The sequence below is a fragment of the Myodes glareolus genome, chromosome 4, assembly GCF_982192425.1.
Source record: "Myodes glareolus chromosome 4, mMyoGla1.1, whole genome shotgun sequence".
In the NCBI taxonomy this organism is placed as follows: Eukaryota; Metazoa; Chordata; class Mammalia; order Rodentia; family Cricetidae; genus Myodes; species Myodes glareolus.
Window position 1 is genome coordinate 86,216,847 of NC_142029.1, and position 13,657 is coordinate 86,230,503.

The 13,657-nt window shown below is 45.0% G+C and overlaps 1 protein-coding gene across 1 annotated transcript in view; it reads left to right on the forward strand.

Annotated features, from left to right (window-relative positions):
- The window catches only part of LOC148122351 (uncharacterized), a 40,880-nt gene extending 27,744 nt beyond the window's left edge, over positions 1–13,136 (forward strand). The window contains exons 15-20 of the mRNA XM_087905936.1: positions 328–386; positions 1,169–1,193; positions 4,004–4,076; positions 4,400–4,450; positions 7,990–8,159; positions 12,813–13,136. Coding sequence (XP_087762062.1) covers positions 328–386; positions 1,169–1,193; positions 4,004–4,076; positions 4,400–4,406 — 164 coding nt within the window. The 3' untranslated portion in view covers positions 4,407–4,450; positions 7,990–8,159; positions 12,813–13,136. The remainder of the gene's footprint in view (positions 1–327; positions 387–1,168; positions 1,194–4,003; positions 4,077–4,399; positions 4,451–7,989; positions 8,160–12,812) is intronic.
- The last annotated feature ends 521 nt before the right edge of the window (positions 13,137–13,657 follow it).

Here is a 13,657-nt window from a genome sequence, read left to right on the forward strand (position 1 = left end):
TACTCATGTGATTCTAATTTGTGCCAAGCAGGCATATAAGCAACCTTAATATCAATCCAAATGTCTAATGCCAACTTGATATTGCTTTAATTCCCATTATTTAGAATGACGAAAATTCCTTTCCTCCTATCTCTTGTGATCTTCCCTTGATTTCCTAACCCCAGGTGTGAGGATAGTCCAGGAGAAGCGCAAACATGTTCCTTTTCAACTGCATCACCAAGACTAGACCTATAGACCACATCCATAGTCCTTTCTGCATATCAAGCTAATAGACTTTGATGTATAACAAGTGGTACCATGAGCTGAAAGTTATTTTCTGTCCCCTAGACTTATGTGAGGAGGTCCAGATGAAGACTTCTCAAGGGGCGAAACCATTGTTGGTTGCGGTAAGGTGCCTTTTTGTAACATAGAAATGTTACTTTCACAATACTTTATTTTTATGAACATCAGATCTCAAAAACTAAACTGCTCAAGCACTATAGGTATTAGAGTGTTTACGCAGGAACAGGACACAAGCATGAGAGGACACTGGAAATCACGTCAGATTCCATAGTGCCTGTCAGGACCTTTTCTTCTCACAATTTCCTGTTTAGATGAAAACATGTATAAGAAACTGACAGGCATATTGTATAGGAAAAGTTCGTGTTTCTTGTGTGAGTGTCCCCTTGTCTTTCTTCTGGGGTGTCCTAGGTTAACACAGATGGAATGTGTTTCCCCAAATATTGATGTGGCAAAAGTTTCTGAAGTGCATGAAGGGACATTGAGGTGGTGAGACCTTTGAAGCATGAAGTTAGAGCAGATGATGGGGCTACAGAGGCACTCCTTAGAAGGGGGTCATCTCACAGTATCAGGTCGTCATGAGGTTTCTCTGCCACATTTCAAATAAGCTACTCCCTTATTTCAAATACAGAAACCGTTAGTAGAGAACAAAGAGGAGTTTGTCTAATGCAAGCTAACTGGGCAAAGGTATCAAAACTACTTATTTCTTTTGCACAGTACCCAGCCTCGGGTGTTTTGTTACAGCATCACACAACATACTAATAGGATCTTTGACTTGCCACTCTTCTCACTCCTGTTTACCATTCCCCTGAGTTCTAGAAAAACCAAAGATCTGTGCAAACATAACTTAGTATGATCGCAGCCTAAGAGTGTCTTCTCTATATTGCAGGTCCAGTCAAGGCAGTGCACATGTGGTATGTATCCTGGAACGACTGTCGTAGGACACACTGTAGATAAGAACTCTGCCTACAGTGATTGTCTTTGTCTAGTTACCCACCTTTCAAAGCCACCTTCTGGCAATGAATTTGTGAATTTAGCTTAAACAACTACTGATATCCCAAGAGACACAGTATGGCCATGTGTGTGAAGTTCCCTCATTTGCCATAGTTGCCTGGAGAGTTGAGTATCAAGAAATGTTCGTGTGTTTTCGACTATAAACTAACCAAATTACTCAACTTAATTTTCAAAGTCAATTTTGTAAATAAACAAAAATCAGAGGTTATACTTTACATACAATATTTAGTCTAAAAGTCATCACTGCCATGTATAGAGGATTCATTTCTCTGCCTACTCTGCTACAGGATAACCAAGCAGGACAGGGAGGTTTGTCACGTGGTGGAGAGCTAGGGAATATGAGAGCAAAATGTGTTCCCAGATATACGGCATAAAAGTGACATTCCAGGTTACAGTTTCCATCTGTCAACTTATCAAGACAGGGGTAGGCAGTGTAGAAGAATCCCGCTCTCTACTAGATTTGTCCTGGACAAATGTAACCTATGAGAACCCAAGGGATACTGTGACTGCTCCAATGGTGGAGAACTGCAGGCAGCTTCTGTGCATCAGGCTGCAGACGTTCACAACTTAGAAAGACAGAGGAAGCTCAGATGTGCTGTGGTTCTTTCGTTTTTTGTTTGTTTGTTAACTCGATTGTTGAAATACCAGACTGTCGTTCAGAAGGCCCTGGGTCTTGTGCTCAATATTGTAGAAGCGAGGGCATTGGCTCACAGGTTTCTAGTTAGTATTCCAGGTATTCCAGAAGGGGATCAAGGATGTTAAGAGTTTAATGTCATCAGTTTTGGGCATTTCCTGAGCAGTCTGGACTGTGCCATGAGACAGTGCCTGAAAACAGTGGTTATTGCTCTCACGACACCATCACCACCACCACAACCACTACTGCCAGTGCCGCCGCCACCACAATATCAACAACGCAAACAAAAGAAAAATCCTGCCTGCCTCTAGCCTTATCGTTCTGAAAATAGGAAATCTGACATTAGAAAACACAGAGATGTGTCTCATAATTGAATTTTCCTTCAACATGGCAGATTCAAGAGCTACTGGTGAGATGCTTTAGCATGATAGCAACCATTACCGTGACTCCAAAGCCTACACAGTGTAGGGATGCTATCTACTAAGAACTCCAGTCGACACTAAGTTACTAACTGGTCTCAGTCATTCTTTTCACTTTTCTGGATGAACTGAACTCTGTCCCCCAAAAGTACTTGCCCTCACTGACGATCAGTCCCCATGTTGACTGATGAGAGCACAGGGAGCCCATGTGCTCAGTGGATCTGGTCAGTACTGCATATCATGATTTCTAAAATGGCAGCAGCTCAGGGTGCGTTTATGTCTACAGGTGTTAGCCATGGAGGTTTTTAGTTAAGGGAGATAGGACTGTACATCTTTCTGTTTTGCTTTGTTTGAGACAGGGTTTCTCTGTGTAGCCTGACTGTCCTGTAACTCACTTTGTAGACCAGGCTGGCCTCAAACTCAGAGGTCCTCCTGCCTCCCAAGTGCTAGGATTAAAGGCATGTGCTCCACCACCGCCCAGCAGGATAGAAGAGTTTGTAGAGTGCAGACTGGACTTTTCAGAGGAAGCAGTGACCAGGGAAGGTGCAAACGTAGTTGGTGAAGCCCCTTCTCCTCCTTGGCATGGTCTTGTCTAGGCTTCACAGACAGTGCTGAGGGAGGTTGTCACCAATGTTGTGTGAACAGACACAGCCCATTAAATCACCAAAGCATTAGGTCTCTGCTCTGTCAGGTGAGGTGGAAGTCTTAAGCAGGCTGTGTCAATGGAGGAAAGGAACCTTTTTTTCCCCAACCCTCTCTTGAGAGCTGCTTTAGGATGGCTTGGAGCCTGTGTCACTGTGCGGCCTCTCACCAGCCTGGTTGTCTGATGATTAGAAACAGTCACCGACTGCCAGCCGGCAGGATGAAGGTAGTGGTAGAGGAATCCACACACTTCCACTCACCGAAGACCGTGATGCTACTTCTTTGGGAAGAATTGGTCTCTTCTGGTATCAGGGACTTAAAAATGCATCTCCCTATTTGCGGGGAATGTTTGGTAATTTGGTCACAGGTTTATAAGGAAAGCTAAGACAGTGCCCTTAGGTCAGAACTATTAAGTACAGATAGCCCTTTACCAGCCCCACCCCACACACTGAAGGTGATATTACCTGCTGTGTATGGGTTACAAAATGAAATGGTTAGCTAAACAATGAAAAGTAACATCCACTGGCCACCGTTCTGAGCCCATGCAGCCACGGCCACTATCTCTTGTCCCAACATTGCTTTCTATCGGATTCTTCTAGCGTTCACCAAACACAATGGAGCACTGTGTAGACCTCATGTTATTCTCCAAGGGTCTACATTCATTTTCTTTTCTAGAGTCATTAAACTTAATGGAGCGCTTAGGAGATTGCAGCGCCATATTGTTCGGAATGCAGAATTGAGGAACTGCATTCATTTTCACTGTGTTCACATGGAGTATAAAGTGATTTGTGTGCTGCTCATTCTGACACACTACCCTTCTATGAACACTATGTCATGCACATGAACTGAGACCTTACCTATGCACAGACCTATGTAAGTGTTCATTGAGGCCTGTGATCTTCAAGACTTTGGAATCATATAAATATGGTAAATGTTTAAACACAACTATTTTTCCTATTTTTAAAATGTAGTTCAGCTGACATAATTGTTTTTTTTTTCTGTGACTGTATTGCAGTTTCTAAAATCTTGAAAAGACTGGGTTTGAAGGCATCAAATCCCAAAAGGACAACAAAGAACCAAATAGAGTGGTATGTTTGCATCAATTAAAGCCTGTCCCACTGAGGGTACTGTGGAAATTCAGTAATTAGTATGAATTATTCACAGAGCTGTGGATTGTACTGCATCTCCTCCGTGAAAAGAATGCAGATGTCATATATTTTTAATGTGGCGCATTCATTTCCCTCACTCATTTGTAGACCTCAGAACCTAAATGCGCTTTTTCACATCTATTGTGGTTCTCACTGCATGGTGGGGACCAAAGGAAAACTGTCTGCTCTTGTGTGAGGCTGTGTGGTTTCACTCACTACAGGCACCAGGGTGTGAGCCACTCTCTCCATTGACTTTCTTCCAGGTATTGACGGTGTGAATGACATCTCTGAGGATGACCTGACCTATGAGAGAAGTAGGTAACACATTAATGGTAATCAGTGGCATTTCCGGTCAGACCCAGTGAGAGGGTCTAGGAGGAGTCAGGTTATTTCTTCTGCTTGGGAGACAGATGCTCTGATTTCGGGCATCTACAAAACTCTTACAACTTGAAATTTCAATGTATTTGTTAGATACTGTACGGGACACACAGGAATGGCCGGCTGCTATCTGGCAGGTCTCCATAGGCAAGCAGCCTCACGCTGTAAACATCTGGAGGAGGAAGATGTAGCTGCTAGTTTTTGTACACACTGACCAGTCATCAGTAAACACTCACACTTGGACCAGAGGAGGCTTTGCCAACTTCCAGCCCGGCCCACGTGGGAGAAAGAATTTGCCAATTTCTTCTGGGCCAAGGCCTTGGTCTTTGCTGTGCCTGTCACTAATACTCACTCACTCACGTCTTCACTTGCGCAGCTTCTCCCACAAACTGACCGGTGGCTAAAGGGGGAAACCCTCATATTTGTGAGGCATTAATAATGTAAGATGGTGTGTTTTCCAGGCCTAACAGTAGGAGACATTTTTATATACAGTGCTAATCTTCCCAGAATTCTGAGCTCTTGTCATTCAGAGAGGCACTATTCACCATGGTTATACAATTGGAACACTGTGGAGAAGATTCCTGACCTTCCTTAGGACGTGGACACTGAGTACGCACTAAGGCAAACATAGAAATTGTTTTAAAGCTCTTGACTCAGTCCAATCCAGCTCTGTGTGAGAGGACATTGCTGTCATGATAAGCAGGGTGTAGCCAAGAGCAATCACTTTAGAGACTTAGGTAGGCTTCCTGTGAGACCATGTGAGGTCTGTGGCAGACCGTTCTGTCAATTGCTAACGCCCTCAGCATTTGCCTCCCATGCTTTGTGTGTCAGTCACTCAGGAAGAGCACAGATGTGTGTCCGTCTTCATTCAGATCTGCATTCCCCGTGTGGAACGGAAGAGACACAGTGAAGAGTCAATGAAAGCACCGAGTGCTGTTCTGTGAAAGGCCCGATGTGGGCGCGGATGTGCGGATCCAGATTTGGAGGCTCTAAACTGTGGTCATTAGCCAGATAAGAGGTTCTGGAGTCTGCACATTTCTGGATTTCCAAAGTCAATATGGATGCATAGAGTTTGAGGTAGCATAGCTCAGGTCAGGTTGCTACAGGAATCCTGATGGCATCACCATGGTGATGTGAGAAGCTCATAGCAAGAACCAATGCTGCTATGGAGAATTGAGACTCACCATTTGGGAAACCACACCCCATGAGCACCAGATCACTCCTCACCCTGTCCTAAAGCCATTTAGGAATGGAGATCCTTTAGTGATGTGTAAAGGCCGTGTAAGTGTCATCTAGAAGTTTTGAGGCTGTGTGAGCTACACACCCTGGGACGGAAACAGGTAACTACTCAGAGTAGTGCTCAGTATTTACATAATGCCTCACTCTTGTGCAAACTCTCGTGTGGAACTTTGTTACCAAACCACAGTGTTGAGCAGGAGCGGAATCACTATTCTTGTTCACCTTAATATGGGGTTGCTGGTCTGGACATGGACAGATACTTTATGCAGTAAATACAAATGGTGCCATTGTAAAGAAAAAGCAGAGGGAGAAATAAATAATGTAGTGGTTGTTTTATAAATATATGAATGTAAGCATTACCCACTCTCCAATAACCTATTATTGTATTACAAACAGCGACTTCAGTATGATTACATCAGATTCTAGGTGGTATATTTCTTTTTCTAGAACGATGTGTACTCTATCAAGACTTAAATTGTCTATGCTACGTCTGGTGAGATGGCTCCATTAACAAATGTTCTTGCCTTTTATAACTGCTGACCTGAGTTTGGTTCCCGGAAACCCTATAAAAATGAAAGTAGAGAATCATCTCCACCATGTTGTTTTCTGAACCCCACACATGAGGGGTTTAATTCTAACACTTGTTTTAGTATTCTCCTGACCCAAGAGAGCTTTTTCTATGATTCCTTTGAGTTATTTAGAGTACTCATAGGTTATTTTGCATCGCATTGGTAAAAACAATGTTTTGCAATATTTTTAATATGTAAAGTATACATTATTATGTAGTCATTAGTACAACTACAGTCCCAGGATTTTAAGATGTATTTTAACACCCATTTTAATTCATATTGAATGATATGAGTCAAAGGAAAGCTGAGGTAGTCCTTTGTGTAGCAGTGTGGCTTCCCCTGCTAGAAGCAATGATGTGTGTAAGTTACTTTCTGTAATGACTTTATTGCAGACAGCATTGGTGAAAGTGAATTCACTGACTCAGAGGATGATGTGGCCATCATAATAAACATGAACATTCCAGAATGCACTAGTGTTAAGTAATGCATCAGATTCAATGGGAAAGGACCCAGGAGTGGTGAGGTTACACCTCCTTCAGAGGTGGGAAAAGGGCGGGAAGTCAGGTCAATGGGCTTCGAGATGCGCAGAAGCAATGCTGTGCCTGTATTTCTGAACAACGTGCTGCACTCTGCTCATATAGAGTGGCCATTTCGTATTACATACTGTGTCGTCTAAGTATCAACACAGGGACTCAGTTTCTCATTTAATACTTTGTTCCTTGTCACCCTTCAACAAAGGAAGATAGTGTATTCCAGGGAGAAAGTAGTGTCTGTGTTATCTGCTCAGACTGTAAGGGAGTTTGCTCTTATCTACACAGTCAAACCAAGTCAAGTTTGCTTTCCTGTCTCCTGGTCCTCTCTATTATCACATTTATAAAAACTGTGGTTATTTATTATATTGTCTTTTGTGGAGAGTCACTTATATAGAGAATATATTTTGACACTGGACAAAAATAGTGAGCATTCATCATTGAATCATAAAAATCTGTGAAGCCTTAAAAATCATTTTGTCTGTCTGATGGTGTAGACACAGGTTGCAAAAGCCTGCGTCTGTGTGAGATCAGGTCTCACCGAACCTCTGCATGTTCTTTTTCATATGCAGAAGATAGTCAGCTAGTAATGTTCTTGTGAGAACTAGTGTTCAGCCCTAAAATTTCACATAAATGCAGTGGGCAGCAGTTTTTAATACCAATGATATAAATGGCTCTTCATTCACCCATCAGTACTTTGTTCCCCTTCCCTTGATTCATGGCCCTATTGACTCCCTCACAAAGTGGCTCACACAGTCTTAGGCCCAGCAGTGAAGGGACAGAAATGAGCACTTCACAGGACCATTGCTAGGCAGTCATCTGAGACTTAGTACCCCATCTGATTGGGTCCTTTTATTGGAGCAGAAGTGAAGGCTGCTAGTGACCAGCTGTTCAAGCAGGAGAACTGTACCAAGAGGGAAGAGCTCAGTGCCCTAGGAAGTGTTGTTTCCAGATGAGACAAGACACAGAAAAAGAATAAAAGCAGCAAAAACTTTCCCCAAACATGCGAGTAGCAAGGAAGACGGCAACTGGGGAGGGAGGGGGTCACCTTGATCCTCTAGGGAACATCTAACAGTCTGATAAAAACTTGGTGAAAACCTCATTTCTGTTTCCTGACTGAACTCATTCTGTTTCCAGATCCAGCATAACTGGGAGAAGGCCCTGTTGGAACCCTGCATGATGCATGGGAAGAGAAGTAATTTCCATGCCTTTCCCCAAACTCTGGAGGGGGCACCAAAATTTTTATGTGAAGTGCACTAGGATCCTCCATTCAAGCAGAGGATTCTGATTTGTGAGACTACTGCTAAGTAAATAACCATCTATTTCTCAATTCTGAGCTAGTGTGGGATTTCTTTTAAGTATCCTCCTTCATTTGGCTCATGGGGAATTGGACTCCACGCCTCCCGGGTGGACAGCCTAACGGCCTAGCCAGTCCGAGGCCCAGACAGTCTCCCAACCCTGCCCGCTTGGCTTGCTTTTACCTAAGCGGTTTTTTTGTAGAACCCCCACCACAGCGGAATTCACTGCATGTGGCAACTTGGAAATTTCCCAAGCACAGGCAAGACTGCTGCAATTTCTTGCCACGTGGCGACTTGGGCAGCTTCCGGTTTCTGCTCCCTGCTCATGAGTTCTGGTTTTCTTGCTCCGTGTAATTGCTTTTAATTTGTCAAGCAAAGCATATTTCTCAGTATTTAACCAATACCAAGGCGGGAAACTAAAGAGGCTCAAAAAACTGCTGTCACTGAGTCAGCTGCTAAGCATCTTCCTTGACCTGCTGGGCCTCCAGAGGTATCATCGTGTTTGCCACCAGCTTGGCAAGCATGGGGCAGCCCTATCGACAACAGAGCTATTTATGAAATGATGAGTGTGGCTGTGTGGCTGGACTAAGGGAGGGCTGAGTGATTCTGAGATCTTAAGCTGGGCAAGGTTAGGTTTCCTGGGACTTCACGGCTCCCTCACCCTCTTGAGTCTCTAAGCATCAGGCTTCTCTGTTTTCATGAAAGCTTCGTAAATTCTTTCCTGGATGCCCACTTCTGTGTCTTGTATGGACTTCTTCCTGGGCCTTTGGTTGGGCTGTTTCCTCCATCTGAGCTTTTCTCTTCCATCCTTCCCTGCTTCATAGCGCTAGCCCCAAATATCCCACCTCATTCTGGCTGTTGGTACCAGAACTTCCCACTGTGTCCTCATCGCCATCCACAAGCCTCAGCTTTGCTCTCAGCTTACTTCCTGCCTGCAGTCTTTCCAATCCTGGTGGAGCATCCCTGTTCACCTCTGATCAGGATCTGACAGCTCCTCCCTCCTCCCCACAAATGCTGTCCTTTGAATGGACTTCTCTCCTGTCTCCTGGTGCTTGTATGCAAGGGAATGTTGCCCTGAGCTAGAGGGTTGCTTGTGTTTCTCTTTTCCTTACAATGATGCATGGTCCTGGCTCTCCGGCTGCACTTTTTACCTTCTCCACTTTGGTACAAGAGTCTCACTAAACAATGCAGACTAGTCTCAGACTTAGGGTGTTCCTGCCTCCCTAGGACTGGGATTATAAGTATGTGCCACCATTTTTATTTTATTTAATTTTTGTTTGTTTGTTTATTATTTTTGTTTTGCTTTGTTTTTTGAGATGAGATGTTTTTCTGTGTAGTTCTGTCTGTCCTGGGTCTCGCTTCATAGACCAGGCTGGCCTCAATCTCAGAGATTGTGTGCCTTTCCCTCCCAAGTGCTGGGACTAAACGGCTGCACTGCTGCCACCCATCTTATATTTAATTTATTTCTTTAATGTCCTAGAGGACACAGAAATACTGTAATATTCTGTGGTGAGAAAACTCCAATTTATTCCTCCAGGAGTTGCTGTGTTGGTGCAGGAGCCAGCCATGATAAACTTAATAGAAACAGATCACCCAAAGGAAGTTCTTTACTTCCCACCATTATCACCTGCCAGTGTAGGGCTCAGCCTTAATAAGTTTAATGGAGGCCTGAGTCTCAGTAATTTACCCTGAAGCAATACCTGGTTGTCGGAAGGACCACAAACTGAGATTACCCAAGCACCACCCAAGAACAGACCATCCAAAGGAAATTCCTAATGTTCCAGCCATTGTAGACAGGATCACCTGCCAGCACACACTCACCAGGACACCCCTGAACAAATGTCAGCCACTCAGGGGTCCTGAACCTTAGAAATCCCTCACTCCCCCCCACCACCATTACTACTATAAAAACCTGACTCTAACTGAGCTCAGGGCTCTCTGATTATTTCAATAGGTTGGACATGGGGACAGACCAAGTTTGTAAACTTGTATAAAGACTCTTTGCTTTTACATATGGGACTCGATCTCCTTGTTGGTCTTTGGGGGACTTCGCAGACCTGGGCATAACAGTGGCATCTGCTGAAAAGGGCCAGGAACCCTCGGCACTTTCTCCAGTCTTTGCTGCCTGCAGCCCCACATTGCAATCACCTAGCTCCGCCCAATCATTTCGAGAGTGCCATATTCCAGTACCCTTCCCTTCTGTGTGTAGTGGCATTTCACTTGTATTTTAATAAATAAAGCTTGCTGGAGATCAGAAAAGTAAAACAGCCACACTAGTCAGTATTACAGACCAGCCAGTAATGACATGCACTTGTAATCCCAGTAGACAGACTATTGCCATAGAAACCGGGCGGTGCATGACTTTAATCCCAGTGGAGCACACCTTTAATCCCAGCCCTAGAGAGGATTATATAACGGGAGGAGACAGTTCACAGACACAGTCTCATTCTGAAATTCCTGGAGACAGTATCGCCATTTCAGACTGAGGTGGAGAGAAAAACCAGGGACTGACTGCTTTGCCTTTTGGATCTTTAGGTTGAACCCCATTTTCTCTCTCTGAGTTTTTGTTAATAATGCTTCAGCTGAGCACCCTGCCATGGGTTTCTCCTGTTCAGAATGGAGAAGTTTACAGGTAAAAAACTGCCATGGAATTTGGGGTCTGGCCATCCCACATTCCCGATCCCACGTCTTCATTTGGGTTGAGCTGATATACTAGTGTTAGGGTTCCACTGAGTGTGGGTACCTAAGGGTCACTCATGGTCTCAGCCAATCCCCTCTTTATGCCCAGAGAGGTCAGGTCCCTTTCCTTGGGATACCAGCTTCCTGGGAATCTGAGCCCAGGAGTTAAGCTGCCTGCTTAACTAGATTTGAAGACCACATTTCCTCCCAGGCGTATGGATGCTCCTACAGGGTTGCCCCTCCTCTCTTTGGGGTTTCCATGTTTCCCTTGCTGCCTTCTGACTCCTCCTCCCTTCTAGAGCAGTTTTCAGGTAATCCTTTCCAGGTTCTGGCCCCTTGACTGTGGGTCTCCTGGCAGAAGGACGATGGCTTCCTGATGTATGATCCACCCTTCCTTCTCCAGGCCTCAGCTCACCCTGCTGAGTGGTAGGGTTTGGACTGAGCCAATGCTTCTTGATCTGATACATTCCATTCCCCTTGCTTTTGTTCCAAAGCAGACTCTCCTGAGCTGTGTCGTCCTCAGGTGGAGCTCTGATACACCATGGCAAGGAGCTTGTCTTTTCAGCAGAGTTCCGTGTTTCTGGACAATGGGCAATGTGAAGAAGGGCTGTTTGTGATGGCTGTCACACTGGGGATGCCCTCTGCTCTTCTGGTGCAAGCAAAGTTTCTCCTCTGGGTGACTTTGAGGTGGGACCCTGAGGTGTAGAGATTCTGATGTCTCTGTACCTTTTCTAGGTGACCTCGACAATGAGTCAGAATTCTGTCCTTATCAGTGAAATTACCTGACGTGAGTGAGAAGGAAACACGGAACACGCAACAAACCTTTTAGGAGTTTATTAGAGGGGCATGCACAGGCCTGGGGAAGTCAGTGTGCAAAGACAGAGAGGAAGATGGCGTGTCCAGCTTTTAAAGCTGCCTAGCACATGCACTCAAGGGATTGATGTGGCTATGTCATATGCAGATGATGGGGTTCATGCATGCACACAAGGGCTTAGCTGAGTCATGAGTGGATGATGCAGCCAAACATGCGCAAAAGGGCTTAGCTGAGTCATATGTGGATGATGTAATCCATGCCTCACATGTGTCATGAGAGGCCCTTTAACATCCCTGGGGACCATTAGGCACTTCTGCCTGAGGGCTTTGTCTGCACCTGCATGACCCCTAGAACCCGGAAGTATCAGCCTTATGTGGCTGAAATCATTATAGTCAGAAGACACAACTGACTAAAGAAACCAGAATGCCAAACCCTGGCTCAGAAGGTGACAGCCCTGAAGGCAAGAAGGTAGGATGAAGCCACTAACCCCTGTTCTGGAGAAAACAGGGATCCTCTCTGGTGTATGTGTCCCATGTTCCCTCACCCCACCCCTTCAAGTACCAGTCCAGCTTGTGAGACCCTGAGGGTCCAATTGCCTGACCTGTTGGAACTTTCTGGGCCACGGTTTCTGCACTGTCTGCTTGGGGCCAGTAGGTTTCAAGACCACCTTGACCTGCACCCACACTTTGAGTTCCTGGACAGCCAGAGTCACCTTTAGTGTGGAGCCCCAGGGCAGGAGTGTGAGTACTGAACCCAGGAGACTAGACTTCAAGTCTTTGAACTTTTTAACTTGAGAGTATTTTGTAGGGATAAACCCTTCTAGAGCTGCAGCTGGCTCGATTCCAGATGCTGCACCCAGCCTTCGTCTGCCCTTTGCCATCAGCACCTTCTCTTTAAAATGTGTAAACAGTGTCTGAGAGATTCCCAAGGGGCAGCATCCATGCAAAACTTGGCTGGGGAAAATCCTGCAAACTGTGGTATTCCTTGGTGGAGAATTTGCATTTGGCATTGTCCCTTTGAGAAACTTAGATGAGATGTTTTGAGATCTGACAATGAACTTGCTAAAGGTGTAGACTGGATAACAATGAAAGTCCCTGGGCTAAGGGAAAGTGTCTCAGCTGGAAAGGCTAAAATCATCCTTAAGGTACCTCTGCATCTTCTTCCCACAGCACATTTGTGAACCCACACCTGATCTACAACATTTGGCAAGCCAACATGGTGGGACTTGATGGAGAACAGACTTGTTCTTGTAGGGCAAAGGATGCCTCTTAAGGCCTGCAGGAAGTGCATTCTCGGGGCAAGAGGACTCCAGGATCGGCAGGGCCCAAGGAAACTTCCTATCCCAGGAGCAAAGGTTTATGCAGTTATTAAAACGCCTGCTAAAGGAAATGGAGAAGACATGAAGGACAAACAGGTACAGAGCTGCTGGTGTTAACTTAATGGCGCTGCCACTGGTTTCAGGCAAGAACGCCTCATGTTCAATGGAAACTGACAGTAAGGAAGCAAGTGTGAGAACTTTGAGGAGAGCTCATCAGAAAGGAAAGCCCATACTATTAAAAATTTGATCTTCAACTCAAGCTAGTCCTCAGTTACAATGGCTTACGTGGTGGAGAGAAGCAGCAGCAGCCGTGGGACGGTGTAATCAGACTAGAGGAGCGAATGTAGTAAAGGACCAATTATTAAGACGGGGTCACTATGCCAATTTACAAAGCAGGTACAGGTGAATGATGCCACTGTTGGGCAGTGTCATCTAGTGGCTTTAAGGGCCTGGGATAAGCTCAAGGAGCCAGGGAACACAACTGTCTCCTTCCCAAAAATCACACAAGGTCAAGGGGAAGCCTACACTCATGTTTTGTGAAGATTAATGTCAGCAGTACATAGAGCAGTAGCTGATCCTGATGCTAGACAGGTTTTAATTGAGTCTTTGGCATTTGAGGTTGCTAATACAGAATGTCAGTATTATACCATTGATACATACTCTGGATTTCAATGGGCATCTGCCTTGAGTAGGAAA